The sequence below is a fragment of the Mycteria americana genome, chromosome 5 (assembly GCF_035582795.1).
Source record: "Mycteria americana isolate JAX WOST 10 ecotype Jacksonville Zoo and Gardens chromosome 5, USCA_MyAme_1.0, whole genome shotgun sequence".
Lineage (NCBI taxonomy): Eukaryota > Metazoa > Chordata > Aves > Ciconiiformes > Ciconiidae > Mycteria > Mycteria americana.
In genome coordinates, this window is record NC_134369.1 from 63,173,376 (window position 1) to 63,189,967 (window position 16,592).

General features: G+C 50.4%; 1 protein-coding gene across 2 annotated transcripts in view; it reads left to right on the top strand.

The window, feature by feature from the left end:
- Positions 1–2,094: 2,094 nt before the first annotated feature.
- KIF26A (kinesin family member 26A) overlaps positions 2,095–16,592 on the top strand; it is a 101,659-nt gene continuing 87,161 nt past the window's right edge. The window contains exons 1-2 of one of the 2 annotated variants that reach the window (XM_075503698.1): positions 2,095–2,437; positions 2,575–2,820. In XM_075503698.1, coding sequence (XP_075359813.1) covers positions 2,384–2,437; positions 2,575–2,820 — 300 coding nt within the window. In that variant the 5' untranslated portion in view covers positions 2,095–2,383. The remainder of the gene's footprint in view (positions 2,438–2,574; positions 2,821–16,592) is intronic. The other variant, XM_075503699.1, reaches the window with a different exon arrangement.

Genomic DNA, 16,592 nt, shown 5'->3' on the forward strand with positions numbered 1-16,592 from the left:
TTTCAAAAATCGCCCGATGCCTCCAACGCCACGAGGAAAAACCCCAGCCTGCTGGAGATAGGAGCCTTGTGCTTGGACTCGGAGATCATCTTCGGCTTCACCAGCCACCTCCTGCGGAGGAAAGCCAAGGTAAGGGGACCTTGCCCCGGCCCCCCGGGGGGCCGGGGGCCGGCAGGAGGTCGGGGGGGTCCGGCTGCCTGCCCTGCCCCGGACCGGCTCACGGGATGGGGATGGCAAACTTGGCGGTGCGAAGTTGGCGGCGGCCGTGCCGGGGCGGGTTTCAGCACCACGAACAGTCCTGGCGGCTCCGCGGAGCGGCGCGGAGCAGCGCGGAGCGGCGCGGGGGATCCGCGCTGCCCGGCCCGCTCCCGGGGCGTCCCCCCGGGCACGGCGGCGCCTCGTCTGCCCCCGGCTTCAAATGGGGAGTGGGAGCACTGCGTCCCGGTATTTCCAGGCGGGATTTTTAACTTAGTAAGACAAGGAGGTGGCTCAGCCCAGCAGCGCGGCTCAGCCCCCAGCCCCAGGCCGGCCGGGGCGCGCACCCCTTCACCTGCCCGCCCCGTCCAACCTGACACTTGGAGCCAAGGGAGGGTTTTGCAGCCGTTATTCGGGCACATGCATTTTCGGAGCAAGTTCCCGGAGACCCGGGCAGGCGAGAGAAGGGAGCCGGGGCGCACCGCCCGGTGCATGTGTCTGTGCCAGCCCCGCTTCCCCGCCCGCCCCCGAGAGGGGCACACGGCAGCTCCCGGGCGGCGGCCTGCTCTCCCCCCGTCTCTCCTCTTCACCTCCCCACCCAAACTTTTCTCGGGCCACCGGTCCGGGCGGGCGGGGGGCAGCGGCCGCAGCTCCCCGAGGGGCTCTGCCCGCGGTGCGGGTTCTCCTCGGGGCTGTGCCGGGGCGCGCATGGCCCCAGCCTTCCCCCGGGGCAGGCACCCGTGGCGGGGGCGCTTCAGACACGTGCTCGGGAGAGCCGGGAAAGTTTAGGCGGCCGGGGAAGGTGCCTCCTGCGGGGTGGATTTTTTTTTTCCATATATGTATTTTTCCCCACTCTTTGTGCTCGGCGCTGCTCACATCACCGCGGACCCCACCCCGCGGTTCAGTGCCACCAGCACCCACTCGCGCCGTGGCGGGGAAGGAGACAAGGAGCCTCGTGTGGCATCGCCGCAGGAAGCCGCCGCCACCTCCCGGCGCGGCCCCGCCGCTCCCCCGCGGGGTGCCGGCTCCGGCGCCGGGTCCGTCCCGGGTGGGAGCGCGGTACCGTGCGCGGCCCCGCCGCGGCGCCGGCAGGTGGCACTCTGGTCACAGGGACGGCGGCGGCGGCAGCCGGGCTGCGCCCCGCGGGGCCGCTCCGCGGGGCCCGGGCACGTCCCGGCTCGGCCCCTGCCCACCGCCGCCCGCCCGGCCGCCGCGGGAGCAGCGGGACCGGGCGGCCGGGGGGGAGTAATGATAGACGGTGGCGCATATTCTTCTCTCTGGGGAAAAAAACCCTAAAAAAAAAAGTGCTAAATATACGAGCCGGAGCGGCAGCCAAGTAGACAATTAGCTGCGAACGTTAATTTCTCCATCTGTCAGGTCAATTTTCACATGTAGGAACATCCCATCGCGCCCGCCGAGCGGCTGGGGAGTCGGTCCCGGGGGGGCTGTGCCCCGCGGCACCGCGCATCTGCCCGCGGAGGGGGGAGCACCGTACCCCCAACCCGCGCAGGAGAGCACCGGCGGCGGGGGCGGAGGGGGGCAGCGGCCCCTGCCAGTCCCCCGGCTCCGTCTGCAGCTGGCCCGCACCCACGGCGCCCGCGGTGGGGGCCGACGCCTGCGCCGCTTTCCGGCCCCCGCGCTCCGCAGCGGGACCGGCACCCCCACCCCGGCCCTTTTTTCCCCATTCCCGAGGAACTTGGGTGTTTGAATGTGAAGGGGGCAACCGCGGGAAGGAGTTACGCCGGTTTGGGACTATCCTGTAGGGTCACTATGAAAAGGCATCTCCCCCCGCCTCCTAAAACCCCAAACCTAAACCCCATCCCGCCCTGGCCGAGGCTCCCCCGCCCCGCTTACCCCACCCCCCCGCCCCCGCCCAGCCCCTCCTCCCCTGCCCTCCGAGCACTTTTCCAGCTTTTTTCCGACGTGCTCCCGTGCTCCGGGTCCTTCCCCGTGCCGCCGTGGGGAGCTCACTCCGCCTCCCTCTCCAACCCAAACTTCACTCCCTTCTCAACATGGGAGGCAACATCACCTAGCGCGGCAGCCCGGACGGCGGGGACCCGGCGAGATCACTGTTGGCACCCCCGACCCCCGCCCCGCCATGGGCGCCGCGGGCCGGCCGCGCCGCCGGGCACCGCGCCGCCCGCACTAGCGCAGCGGGGCGCGGGGCAGGGGCGCAGCCCCCGCTACCATGACCGCGGCCGCCGGCTGGAAGGGTCTGGGACCTGAGCCCCGGGCGCCGGGGGTAAGTCGCTGCCACATTCCTCCCCGCGTTTGGGCTTCTCGTTTTGTTCCTTTTCCCCCCTCCTTGTGTTCCCCGCGAGGGGGTGGGAGCCGCGTCGCCTCCGCGATCGGCGGCGCTGAGCTCTGCTCTCTCCGCAGGTGGCGGAGGGGAGCGCGGTGCGGGAGCTCTCCCCGCGGAAGAGGCCGCCGGCCGCCGCCGAGGAGGAGCGCTGCGCCAGCCGCCCGCCGCCCGAGGGAGCGGGGGCCGCCGCCGGGGCCGAGCCGCGGCCGCTGGAGCGGGCGGCGGCCGGGGGCTGGTGCCGGAGCTGCCAGGCCCAGCTGGCCGAGCTGAGGAGGCAGGCGGCGCGGCTGGCCGCCGGCGGCTGCCCGCCCAACGCCCCGCCGGTAAGTACAGCGCCGAGCACCGCCGGGCGCTAGCGGGAGGCGGGGGGGTATGGGGGGCGCGGGGGCCGCCGGAGCCTGGCCCGCAGCCCGGGCGGGGTCAGGTGTACATCCCCGCGGATTTGGGAGGAGAGCGCGACGGCAAAGCCGGCGATTTCCAACCCAGGAGGGTTCTTCAAAAGTTCAAGGATTTCCCGTCCCGGGCTCTATCGAAAAGCGAAACTGTGCGGCTGGACGCTCACCCTCTGTTCCAGTTACCGGCTGCCAGAAACAGTTAAAAACACGTAACAGTGACTTTGGCAAGAGGAGCGGGAGCGCAGGCGAGAGGCTGTGCGGGCGCCGTCGGGGACGCGCCCTCGGTCGAGCCCCAGAGCCGCTCCGAGAGCCCCGGTACCAGCGGAGCTCCCCGTCCCCGCCGCAGGGCTGTGCCTCCCAGCCCTGGTGCCGCCGTTTCGGGGATGCCGGCTCCGTGCTGCAGCGGGGCTTTTTGCAGCGCCTTCATCCTCCCTACGAGGAGCTGCCGGTAGCTGCGGTTCAGGTCCTCCTTCCCAGGAGCCCATAAAATGCAGCTGAAAAGCACACACTCGTGTTTGTGGCACTGGAGGAAAGTTTGAGCCGGATGGTTTTGCGAGGCTTTTGCTGTGTGGGTGCTTGAGAGTACCTCCCTGGCTGACTGATGGGCTCATTCCGGTCCTCAGTGTCACTGGGGCAAGCCGGGGCTGTGTCATTTTCCTCCAGTTTGTGCCTCACGATGGCCCTTCATACCTGGTAGTGAATGGGGAAAGTGCATCAGCGTGGCAGAGGTTTCCTTTAACACATGTGCAGCTTTATTCGTGTGTATTGTAGTTGCCCGCCCATTTTTTCTTTCCGTGTTTGTTTTCTGTATGTCAGAGGTCTTTATTATTGTTGTCCCTTGTCCTTTAGTGAGGGCACGTGAAACAAAACTTTTAAAAGGTGATACAGGTGGGAAAAATACAGTCTTGATACAGAGTCTTGCCTAGACACCTGAAGAGATCCTAAGGATTAGCTGACGGGGCAAAATGCAACAGAAGACCCTGAGATTCTGTTCCAGGGCACACAAAACGTGTGCTGGGTTTTTGATAACATTTGGAAGTAATGTATTGTTTTCTAAACAATTCTTATCTGGATGTTTGCAAGAATGGGGGGGAGGGTCTGAAGAGGAAGCCAAACCCTACTGACCTTCATTTTCATTCAAAGAGTTCCTGTATGATCTACAGAATTTCCCATTGAATCTAAATATAGTTTTGTTTGGAAGTGCATTGTGGAGCGGTGTCCGAATGTTCAGCGAGGTTTGTATTTTCAGGCCGGATCCAAAGCGCTTTGAAATCAACAGGAGTCTATTGACTTGCTAGGTTCGGAGCAGGCTCTTATTTCTGTGGTGTAAAAGGTCACGTATCTTATCTTATTGAATTCAGGACAGCCGGACCTTTTGTTTTCTGGATTGCCACGGACGGTGGAAAGAAGTTTAATTTCCCCTTGTGCAGTGCATGTGATAGGCTGCTTCAGCGAGGAGCACATAAAGCCCTGCTCCCCTTGTTGGGGTGGGCCTCTGCCGTAAAGAATAGTGTCCTATCGGGGAGCGGATCTCTGTCATGGGAAAAATAGCTGCTGGTGCAGGAGAGTCAGGGGGCTTGGCCAGGTGTTCAGGTGAGGAGACCTGTGAGCAAAGGCCTGTTTGTGTGGTCTCTTTCCTCCAAGTCTCAGGGGACTTCCTTGATAAGCACTCGATGATGGGTAAATTAATCCCCCTTTTCTGCAGGGTTTCAAAGCATGCCTAGGAACATAATAAAATAGCAGTCATCACAACGTCAGAACCTCGACAGGCCTGATCACAGAGTAACAGATACCTGGAGTTTACTTATCAAGTAGCATACCGTAGAGTTAGATGTTTAAATTTTTTTAAAAATACATTTTCTAATGCTTGTGACACCTCTAGCCTAATTGCAAGCTCAACCCCCCCACTACTCCTGGTGTAGTGAGCAGCTCCTCAGGAAGGAAGACGCAATAAACAGTCCTACTTACTGCCTTCTGCGTGTGAAGTAGGTTAGTGGGAGATAACAGGCAGGGGTTCGGCTACTCGGCTGCTGCGAATTGGCCTTGCAGTGGGAATCTGATGCAATATGCTGGCAGGTTGAGCATGGTGTAATGTTTGTGCCAGAAAGGCAGCTTGCTTCCCCCCCCCCCCCCCTTTCCTTTCTTGTTTAATTATATAACAAGACATCTGAAAAAGCAGCTCCTCTCCGTAAGAGTTTCATGCCCACACAATAAAAGTCTAAAGAGTTTCTTATAAGCTCTTCTAACGCACTGTCAAACTAAGCAGCTACTGGATGAGTAAACACCAGAAAGCTACTGCTTGGAGCACGCTGCTCTCAAAGGATTTACCTCCTTTGCCATAATAATGAAGGGATCTTTCAGCACAGATTCAGAAAGATTTCCACACCTGGTTGAAAACCCTTTGGAAAGGTGGGTGGGTGCCTCAGAGATGAAAGAAGGGCTAGTTTCCTGCTGTTGATATCTTTCCTGATGAAAGAGAGAAGGTGTATTCTCATGCGTGGGGCAGCTGACAAGAGATTGAATTCACATTAGAATAAAAAGCCAACCTACTGTTTGCAGTCTGCAGGGATAACAAATCTAATTGCTTGCGAGGGCTATGATTCATACAGTTTATGTGTTGCTGTCCTTTCAATTAGACGTATTTAAAATATATAAATAATTTAAAGTTTTGGTGCTCAGATGATGTGCATTGATTACAGAATACTGTTAGTTGTTTGTGTCTCTTTAAAGTCCTCCAACTCTTTGTGGACAGCTGATAAAAAGATACACTTCTTTGCTTATGTTAAAACTCTTTAACAGTTCTCCAAGTACAAGATTTACTGCACCCTACGCTGTCAATTCCCTTCTTTTTCCTGCTGCTGCCTTTACAGTTTGCCACCACAGTGAGGCCTGTGTGTGAATCTAAATGTGATTTTCATCAAGCAAGGATGGAAATGAGCAAAGTTTAATCTGAAATTATTCCAGATTAGCATTTTGGTATTGCAGTATCAGCATCAGTTGCTGGGCCATGTACTGAACTAGTGGAGGAAGGAAAGAAAAAAAAAAGGTGCCTTGGTTTATCCCTAATTAAAAGTTTTGTATGTGCCTTGCAGGCTGTGTCCCTGGGGAGCTGGTAATGGGATACAGGATCTCCTACCTCCAGGGTTCTGGCTGGAGTCGAGAGCAGGTTGTTGTGCCTGGAAGTTGTTGCTGTTGGCAGCTGTGGGGCAATCCACGGGAAATGGGTTGGTGGTCTCCGTCTCACTCCCAGTTGGCAAATAGCCTTGTCACAAAACCACCACAACAATTACCGCTAATTGGCATCACTGTTGGCAGTTTCACAGGAGAGGCTGAGGAATGAATAGGGATGTAGATTAAATTAGTAATAATAATACTTAGCACCTAAAATCTTCACAGTGCTTCACAAATGCTAATTAATTAATTTGCGTGATGACCCTGTTCCGTAAACCCAAAAGCGCTGTCATTTCTAAAGAGGTGTATGTCAGAGCGAGGTGTGCGTCTCAGAAAGGAAGGGGACAGGCAGGGACTGTCCGACATGAGAGATGTGCTCCTGCAGCTGTATCGTGGGAAGTAAACTCTGCGTTCCCTCTAGCGCAGGCAATAGCCTTAAGGATATACAGCTACTGTAAAATGGTTTTAGCTAATCCCTTATGAGCAGAGGAAGAAAGCTCTTTCGGTATGAGAAACGCACACATTGATACAACTACATCCACAGAAGGGTTTTATACTGGTATAAATATTTTGGTTATAGAAGAGTAATAATTGTACCCAGTGATACTGGAATAAAATAATTTTTTTATCTGTACTGAGAGGGGGCCAAGATCAGAGGAAGTTCCCTTTGGAAGTGATTAGCATTGAGGATTGTATTTCTCTGAGCCTAGGGATTCAGACATCTCATTTCACCTGTCCCCATCCACCCTCACCCCCGCCCCCCCCAGCCTGAGCAGTTTGTATTGTACCCGCTGCCAGCGCAGGCGGGGGTCAGAGGCAGCACTGAGGGGGGCAGAAACATGCATATTATATGGTAGCTTGAGTTCAGCCAAGGTCTTGCTGTCCTAGTTTTTGAGATCCTCTTTTCTTCCCTGTTTTTTCCCCCCCGTTGCATTATCTGCACTGTGTGTTACATGAGGCACACCACTGAACGGCTTCCCAGGAGTTTGAGGGACAAAGGAGCGAGTGTGGGCTCTTTATTGCTGGTGGGAGGGACAATGCTTTTTTTCCAATACCTAAAATACTGAGCATTCTCTGTATTCTCAGTTGACTGGGTAAGCTGTGGTTGGGTACAAAGAGGCATGCTGCCAGCCCTGGTCTGCAGAGAGTCTTGGTGACCAGGACAGGTCATGCTTTTGGTTGCTAATGAACCATGAATCATTTTGAGGGAGCTAAGCAAGTCCTAGCCCGCCGTGTCCTTGGCAGGGCTCTGTGTTACACCAGTTAGAGTTGGAGGAAGCTCAGCTTCTCCAGAAAAAAGGGGAGGATAGCAGTGGCTTCAGACGCACTGTTTGCACTGACATGTCGCAGCCATGCAGGTGCCACGCAGTGCTGCTGGATTGAACTCCCACCACACCTGCTTCTGATCAAAGCGATGGTCTCTTGGTACACCTGTATGTGCTGCAGATTGCATCACCTGAAGGGGAGATGAAGAACGAAGTTTTGGGAAGGGCATGCTCTTTCCTGTGGGTTTCTCTTGTATGCTAAATAACCCCCACGTTTCCACGAGCAGCAGAACTCTGGAAGGATGGTTTGGTAGGATGGATGCTTTGCTCACCACCTTTGCTCTCCGCATCCCTCTGCATTAATCCCAGCTGCTTCCTCCTTGTCCCCAACGACTCGATAAGAGGCAGCACCTTCTCTGCATCTGTGGAGCTGCACACATACTGTTTGGTTGACAGTAAGCTAGTACTCCCTGGCCATCTGGCTTCTGTCAAACAGTTAGTAACAAGTGGGTCCTGCCCAGCTTCTCTCACTGCCAGTTTGTGGAAGTTGTAGGAACTTCCTCTGAGCCTTTAACCTCAATTTCAGATCATTTGACAGGTTCAAACGCTGTTTAGGAGAACTGGCAGCGAGGAGGGTGGAGAGAAGGGCAATGAAACAGTCCTCATTGCTTTGGAAAACCAGGCTAAGAGGACAGGCATGGGATTGAGGACTGTGATCTTGAGGCGTGAGGGCCAGCTATGCTTTGTTGTTCCCACCTTGGCCACTTGGATACTTGGCATGGTATCAGCAGGGTTTAGTAGCAAGGAGAGCTTGCATGATCCCTGGCTGCTGGTACCTGTCTCCTCACTGTTGTGTGCTTCAGGAGCCTCTCCAGGAGGAGCGTGGGAGAGGGCTCTGTGTCCTTAGCATTTGCCTGCAGCCTCATGCTTCCCTGAAAGAGCAAGGGTTCGGAGCACGTGGGGACTTCTCTCGACATTTGAGGTGGACGTGGAATAGGTCTAAGCTTTTAGAAGCAACCCCTGACTTTTTGTAGAGTTTTTCTTCCCATGCCCATTGTTTTCTATTAATGGGTCAGCCCTTTCTACTGAGTGGCATGGTCACCTGGAATTTGAGAGTCTTGGTGATGGTTTAGAAACCCTGTGGTGTCTTACCTAACTTTGGGGTCCTCTGTTACTGAGGGGCTGTTTTTTCTTTTCATGGGAGGCCTTTCTGCAACTGGGTTGACATGGATAAGGGGAATTGAGTGGGAGAACCGTGTCTTTTACAGATTCCTCTCTAGAGGAATCCAATTTTCAGGGCTCTTTACAAGCACTAAGTGCACCTTAAAACGTTCTATATTTAACATTTCAAAAATGCGTAAGTGGAAAAGTAATGTCTTGGTTAATAAATACGAAACTACGGGGCATTTTTTTGAGATGCACATTTAATATTTAATTTTGTGAGAGAGACTCTTGCAGAGACTTGGCTGTGGAGTGCTTCAGGCTATGAGCTCAGATGTGGATTTCAGGTACGTGTGCAGTCTAATAACGGGGTTAGTGACAACACCGTGTCAAATGTGTTGACATGAGCAGTTCCCTTGTTCCAGTCAGTGCAGTAGTCCCCATGCTATATGATAGGCTGCGGAAACTAATTGTAATGAGTTTGCTTTAGACATTTAGGATTTTCAAGCATGCCCTTTTAAAATACAGGTGAGCAGGATTATCTTGCAGTTCAGATGCCGGAGGCAAGAGACCGCCTCACTGGGGGATCTGAAGTGGGGGAGCGGGGATTGCACAATTAGCTCAAGGTACTGCGGTCTCCTGGGTAGCTGACGGTAATTAGTACTGCTGCGGCTCTTTCTGTAGCTAATTCCTTCAGCACCCTGCCCTATTAGGGAAAAGGGAGGAAACACATAAACCATTTCAAAATCCCAGGGGGTGGAAAAGAGCATCTGCTCCTAACATCTGAGGTTACTTTGAACCTGTTGAAATATGTAGTAGCTGCTTTATTGTTTTTGCCAAGAGTTTCCACCTACGGTGATCCCAACCTCTGACTTGTTAACAGCGAGGTTGTGGGAGGCAGTAGTCATCCTCCTCTCCCCCGGCCCACAGCAGCTGATAGTGGCTGCTGCTCTGGACCTGGCACCGCAGGGTATTGGAGCAGGGATGGCTGAAACCACCAAGAGATTTTTCTTTCCCAAGACCAGGATTGCCTACCATGTACACAGTTGCTGCATGGGTCTCCTGCTGCTCGGGTACCCCGCGGTAACTGCACTCTTGTGTGTCTGAATCCTTTTTCCCACAGTGAGGATGCTGATGTAGAGAAGAGCCAGTTAGTCCCTGGGTTTTCAGCTGGCTGGTGAACGTTTTGTCGTGAAAAGTGAGCGGAGATTTTGCTTCACCCTGGCTAGAGGAGGAGAATCTATCTGGAAATGTGTGGGTGTCTTATGGAAGATTTTTCTATGACGATGCTTTTGCCTTTCTCAAAATTGGATTACCTTCAGGAACTAGATCTATTTGGATATTGCTCACATTGAGTCTGGCAGGCAGCTGTCCATTTGGGAGCATTGTATCCTCATTTTTTTATTTACTGGAAGTCTGTGGAATTTGGTTTGCCTGGATTTGTCTCCCTGTTCTCTGACTCAGACCTGCAGCTCCGTGGAATAACTATTTTGTACTTACGCGTCCAGTATATCCCCAAATGGAAGGCATCTTCAGGAAGGCGGGAGGCTTGTCTCTGCCGCTGGCTATGCTCATGATCAGGAACAGGCTGATTTCTTTTACAAGTGTCTACTAATTTTGTATAATCTTTCAGATGAGTGGCTAATGGGAGAACACTTGAGCCTTGCTTTCAGGAGAATCATGCCTCCTGCTGCCTTTGTTAACAGGAGGAACTGTGTCCCGTTTAGACAAGGGGCAGTGATGCAAGACCTGAATTTAATCCCTAGATCTTTCACTGACTTTGTGAATTTGGACAAGCTGCTTAATATCCATGTGCTTAGTTTCTCCTTGGCCCAGCAGAGAGAAAATGCTTCCGTCTTTTGTCCATTTCCAGTCATTTTTTGTTGTTGTTGTTGTGGGGACTCTCTCTCTTGCTATTGGCTTGTATGGATGGCATTGAGCATCATTGACTGCTGTTCTTAGTAGGGCTGACTGCTCCTGTAATATGCATAATAAGGAAGAATATATAATGCCACACGGACACAGAAACCGGTGGATTCTGACTGGCAAAAGAACTTTCAGGTTGGGTGTCTCTATGTTTGGGGGTAGGGGAGAGGGTTCTGGTGCTGGGGTCTCTGCTACAGAAAATACAGCAAACAAAGCCGGGGACTTCAAATAGCCATGAAGATAGTAACAGATAGTCCTGAAAATCTGCCAGTTCACCAGGAGGGGAGTGGTGAGGCTGTGTAAAGGCACTGAAGGTGCTGTGGTGTACGTCCAGGCAAAGGGGAGCTTGCCTAAGTAGCAGGTATCAGATCATCTCAGGGAGCATGGATTAGAGCTGTACTAATGCTATCTAAAAGGGGTTTATCTGCATGTTGCTCTGTGCCTCCCTGTGATGAAGTTAGAAAGCTGCCTTGTGCAAATGTGGTGTGGCCTCATAGTAAACTGGGAACTCTTTAGTCGCTTCAGTCCCTCCTACTGCTGTTGAAGTTTATGCCAAAGTGTGCTACTTATTAACTTTTCATTAAAAATTTTTTATTTTTAAATGGAAAAAAAGGAAAATTTTGTAGAGGAACCCAAGAACAAAGCTTCAAATGATTATTCCAAGCAAGGGGGGTGGTGGGGATATGTCACTTTGCGGGAGTAATGTATTCTTCTCTAGGACAAGTTAAAGTCAATGTAAACTTGTGGTGTATAGTTCTTTGGACTGACTTCTTTGCTTTGAAGCTGCATGAGCTTTTAAGGCATAGCTGGCAGATGTTCATTTTCGTGTTGGAGAAAGAATGTTTAACTGGTATAAATATATCCACCTATTTTAGGCAGCATAATGCCGTTGTTGCATGTTTGTTTTATCACTAAGAGTCTGACTCTCGTATACATCACCCTGACATACAGTGAATCAGCGAAATCTCAGCACTTGCTCACAAAAAAAGGCTTAGGTGCACACAATTATCCTTCTTTCTGAGTCAAGCCTTAAAATCAGTCTTTGATCAGCATTCCTGGAGTTTGGCAGGCTGCTCCAAGTTTCGGCTGGGGCTGGGCCCGCATTACCATACGTCGATACCTGTGCAGAATTGATTGGAACACCGGACGGCTGTGGGAAAATGATCAATTTTCGTTTAGCCTTTAGCAAATCTTCCCCTAACGTTGCTGAGGGATTTTACACTGCTTGGTGAATGGGATGGGAAGCCTTCGGTACAAAACTGAAATGTGATACTTCTGGCTACGCTGGGCATTGACTGGCTTTCAGCATTAACTGTGAAAGTGAAGCATTAGTCTTCGTTCTCACAGCATTCAAAAGATTATGTTTAAATGTGTTTCCTGTTTGACCACAACATACAATTTGTTACAGCATGGTTTGTGTTGCTGTCAGTGTGTATATATTGATCAGTGCTGATTATACAGTAAATGGGCAGCGTTTGGCTTTGTGTTTTAAGTCATTGGGGAAGTTAGATGTACTCAGTTTGTATTGTACTCTTTTTTTTTTTTTTTTTTTAATTACCTTGTGTTGTTCTCACTGTATTGTGTGTTGTAGCATGTATTTGCTCCTTTTGACATTGTTGGACCTCAGAGTACAACAGTCTCCTACAGCTTTGCATGTAGCTTTATAAAGTAAAATTTTTTTTGCAGGGGTTGCCTCCTGCTTTTGCATCTTACATGGCTCTTGAGCAGGTCAGAGGTGGTGGCTATGCCCAGGGTACATCATGCAGCCCTCAGCAGAGCGGTCCTGCTGAGTGTTTTGGAGGAGGTGAGCCTGCTGGGGTGGTTAAGGTCAATGGCACTATGCTGGACCGGTGACACACGTCCGATTCCTATCCCAAAACAGGGCAGCAGGAGCTGTTGCCGTCCCTGGACCACAGGCTATCTCCAGGGTCTCTCTGGGATGTGGCAGTCTTAACAGCTGTCAGAAATAAGAAGACATGCAAGTGGCTTGTACGATCAAGAAATCTGGCCATCCTTGTTTCAAATGCTTTACTACTTTTGGGTTATCTGTAGAGGCTCTCTGTACCGTTTGGTGTGGAGTGGTGAAAGCATTCAGCTCTTTCCTTGGTAGCTGTTGGGTCCTCTTTGAGTGCCTCTGGACAAAACATGCCGGTGTTGTGACAGACCCTCTCTTTAACACCAAATTGTCTAGTGTGGAGTGTAAAACCAACTGCTTGTATCTACTGCCCAACTGCAGCCAGGCTATAGAGACCAATGGCACAGTTCCCAGGAAGGTTCTGTGGCCAAGAGCCAAACCTTATAAATGTGCTCTGTGCTTTGTCTGTGGAGTGCTTCGTAGACATTGGTGTGGAGGTGGCTCCAGAAGCGAAGACCTCTTCCAGGCCTGGGTGACCAGTCACCAGCCCAGACTGGGAGCATCCCACATGGCCTATTTCATGCAAGTAAATGATTTTCAGCTGCAACAAATAGCAAAAGTTGGACAGATCTGGCCTCTGTTCAGCAGGTGAAGCTTGACTAATGATGCCAGAGCACCTGACGTCCAAATGATCGAAGGAAAGGTAGGGAGATAGTTGAGTGAGCTAATCCCTGGCAGCTAGGGCAAGGACGATTTTGCATCCCATGTGGCGAGTACGCTTAGGACAAGTGTCTAGGACAGAGCATGCCAACCTCTGCTGGTGTTCAACTGTGTGTTGTGTTGAAAGAGCAGCAGAGTTGTGTTAGTGTTTTGGCCTGGATTTAGTAAAAGGGATTGCTGAGCATTTGAAACAAGGATGTTTGGCTGACTTGGGTATTATTTGAGAAACGTTAGCCATGTTGTGATAGCTCATCAGTTTTGTGTTGAACACGTGTACGTGTGTTTGTTTGTATAGGGACCTGGCTGCTCCACTTGTGAGAACAAGTGCTCCAGTAACAGAGAGGAAATGGAGTTCAATATTTGATGAAAATGTCACCTAATCCCCACGTGCATGCCCCGATGGTGAGTGCATTGTGAGGAAGAGAGGTCTTCCCATACCGCTGCCTGGCCCTGGGCCATCTGGTCCCAAGGAAACAGTCATCAGTGATGAGAAACAAATTTGCTCTACAAAATTTGGCCTTTGAAGGATGCAGGCGAGGCAAAAGTGTCTTTGCCACTGTCATTTCTGGGCAGTGCTGGTGCTCCTTTTCTGGTAGGTGGGCGGAAGATGGAAGGGCTGGTTTGTCCCCAATACCAGTTTTTAGAAGAAAAGGCTAAGTGCCTTAGCCTTAATATGAACCACAGGTGCTGCAGAGCTTTTGTAAGATATCTTGAAAACTATGCTGTGGGTGAAACACAGGCCAGGATTTGGCCTGTAACTATTTTGCCTGTAGCTTGTAATTAAATATAAAGTTAAACCCAGAATCTCCAGTTAAAATGTTCAGGTGTTAGTGTAGCTTGTATAACTGTGAATGCAGAAGTGAGCTATTTTTCTGTCTTTCTCTGAAGATTTTGTTGCAAAGAAAGGCAAGTACATTTGACATTCCTCCAACAAGCTCGCACAAGGGTAATTTTGTGCGGATGATTGAGTGGCACGGAAACACTGTAAGATATTGTCCTTTTGTGGGTTTTGTAAAGAGGAGATACAGTTGAAGTAATTTATAATATGCAGAGTCTCAGCAGTCTGCTGAGAGCTTCTTTCAGCAATTACCTGTAAGAATAAAGTAAAAAAACACTTATTATTGATATTCACATTCCACATATTAAGAAATATTTCTTCTGATATTGTTAATTTTTTATTTGTAGGCTCCAAAGGAGTGTAGAGTAAGACAAATGTGGTCATGGAAGAAAAATATATGAGTTAATGTATTAAGTTTACATATTTTTCGTTTGATGGATTTATGGTTTTTAATTACACCTTCATGTCTTGCATTGGGATCCCTGGGGGCCCTTTCTGAATTTCATGCTTATACTCTTATAAATATGAGATGCTTTAACCTGCCACCTTGTGCAGTCTTACTGCTGCTTGACTGGTCTCTGGTAAAGTCACTTTTTATTTGTGTTTAAAACTTGAGACCTCCACACAGAGCTAAATGATTAGAAAAATATTTGTGTGATTTAGAGAGTTTCTCAGCCTGCCATCTTGTACCTGTGAAACACAGGTTGTGAATGGGTTTCTCTGATGTTTGCATGGGAAGGTGGACTTTGTGCTCAGCGTTTGCCAGTTTGATCATGAGTAGCAACATGCTGGCCTCAGCTTATGGCCTTACTGGCTCCCAGTGGGGTGTTTGGCAGTGGAAAGTAGTCGTGTCTTTGGTAATAACCCTTTGGGGATCCATGACTGGATTTAGGGAAGAGTATTTTCAGCAATATGTTGTCCTGAATCTGGCTGTATGTCTCTCTTCTGTCTTCAGTTACATATGGCACTGGATTTTCATTTCATAACAGTTTGCATCGTGGTTCTTTTATTGACAGTGGAATTGAAAACCTTTGTTAACAGGTGGAAAATGAAGCCTGTTGGCGCTATGTAGTTTCAGTTGATTTACACTGGTGAAATGAAGAGGAAGACAGACTGCAGAACTGGGTCAATGTCTGTATTCCAAATCCGTCTCTCTGTGTAGGTATCATTACCTCTGTCTTCTTTTTGCCAGCACATCCTCTTCATTCTTCTGTTCAGTGGGAATGTAATCACCTGTATGTGTGTGCGTAAATAGTGCCAGGATCTGTTCGTTATAACTAAGACATAGCTTATCCAAGAGGCAAACAACCCAGGCTGATAATATTCAGACTTTCCAAAAGAAAATTGCCTGGGGACTGACGCTGAGCGTGTATATTCAGCCACAACTTGAGCCCCTTTTTGCAGATTCGTGCTGTATATCCTTTTATTATTCCAGTCATGGCTGCTTCTAAGCACACGCAGCTCAAGAGCAAAATAGCTCTGATTTGTGCTGTAAGAATTTAGTTGGGTTTCAGCTTCTTATTGCCAAGTCTTTTGATGACATGAAAGATATGTTATATGCAGGACTGGCTTTTCTGACCCAGCCTGAGTTCTTCCCTGAGCTTTTTATTGCTGTGGGAGGGCTTGACTTTTGTAGGATTGGGTGCAATGAAAAGTGTGGAGTAGATAGCTACTGCAATGCAGAATAAACACTTGACCCTGGGAAGAGAACACAAGTGAGAACACAAAGGCATTGTTCTCTGAGGAGATGCATTGGAAGATGTCTACTTTTCTATTTTTTCTTTTTGTAGTTTCCATTTTAATTCCTCTTGCTAAGTCCATCTTCTTGCCACTGGAGCAACAGCCCCGTTTGCCAGTCTTGGAAAGAAGTCCAGGGCATCCCCTCCTTACTAAAGGCTGTACTTCTGCTGTCTTTGGAAGTGGTAAAAGGTCTGGTACAGAAGGTCATCTCACTAAGCATAATGGTACAGAAGCGATTCACCTGCATCTAAAGGAGTGAGCTGAAAAATGTCTATGACTTTTCAACAAGAAAAAATGTAGATTCACTGTGTGAAAAATCTGCATCTTTCTGTACCTCGACAGGATTCCTTAAGTCTGTGCACGAGCAAAGAGTTATGGTAATCCTGATTTTACAGAGGAGTTAGTTAACCCAGGAGTCTTATAGCTGAGTACAATACAGGAGTGACATCAGTGAGAGATTAGAGTAAGCTTCGTTATCTTCAAAGGCTGTTTACTTAATGGTTGGGGAATCGCTGTGTTTGTAGGTAGAGGTAGGAAATGTCCTCAGGCAGGCAGGAGCTGATAGCGTTAAACAGAGCAGTAGTGTTTCTCCTCAAGCATCCTTACATTGCTTGTGTGCTTCTCCCAGCCTGCTGGCTGCCTCTGCTTTTATGTACACCACCGGTATGGAGGTCTTTTAAGAGATTGCCAAGGTAATTTTGGATGCTAAGCACTGAACCCAAGCAGTATCCTTGTAGCTTTTGGGTTATTTCTTCCATGTCCTACCCACTTTGGCCTTATATAGGGTAATTATATGGACAGTCTGTAGCCTCTGGCTTGTTTTTTCATTGTTTGCCCATAATTTTCTTCCAAATTCCTGTTAATTTTCAGGGGAGATGTGCTTGCAGGGTAGCCTCAAATGAAAGAATATCCTGAGTTACCATGTCTGTCTGTGGAATGGTGGGGAGGGAAGGGAGAAGGGAGCAGGGTGTGCTGCTTTTTAATGCTGGGTTATCAGCAGCGTGTCCTGCGGGGTGCGTGTTGC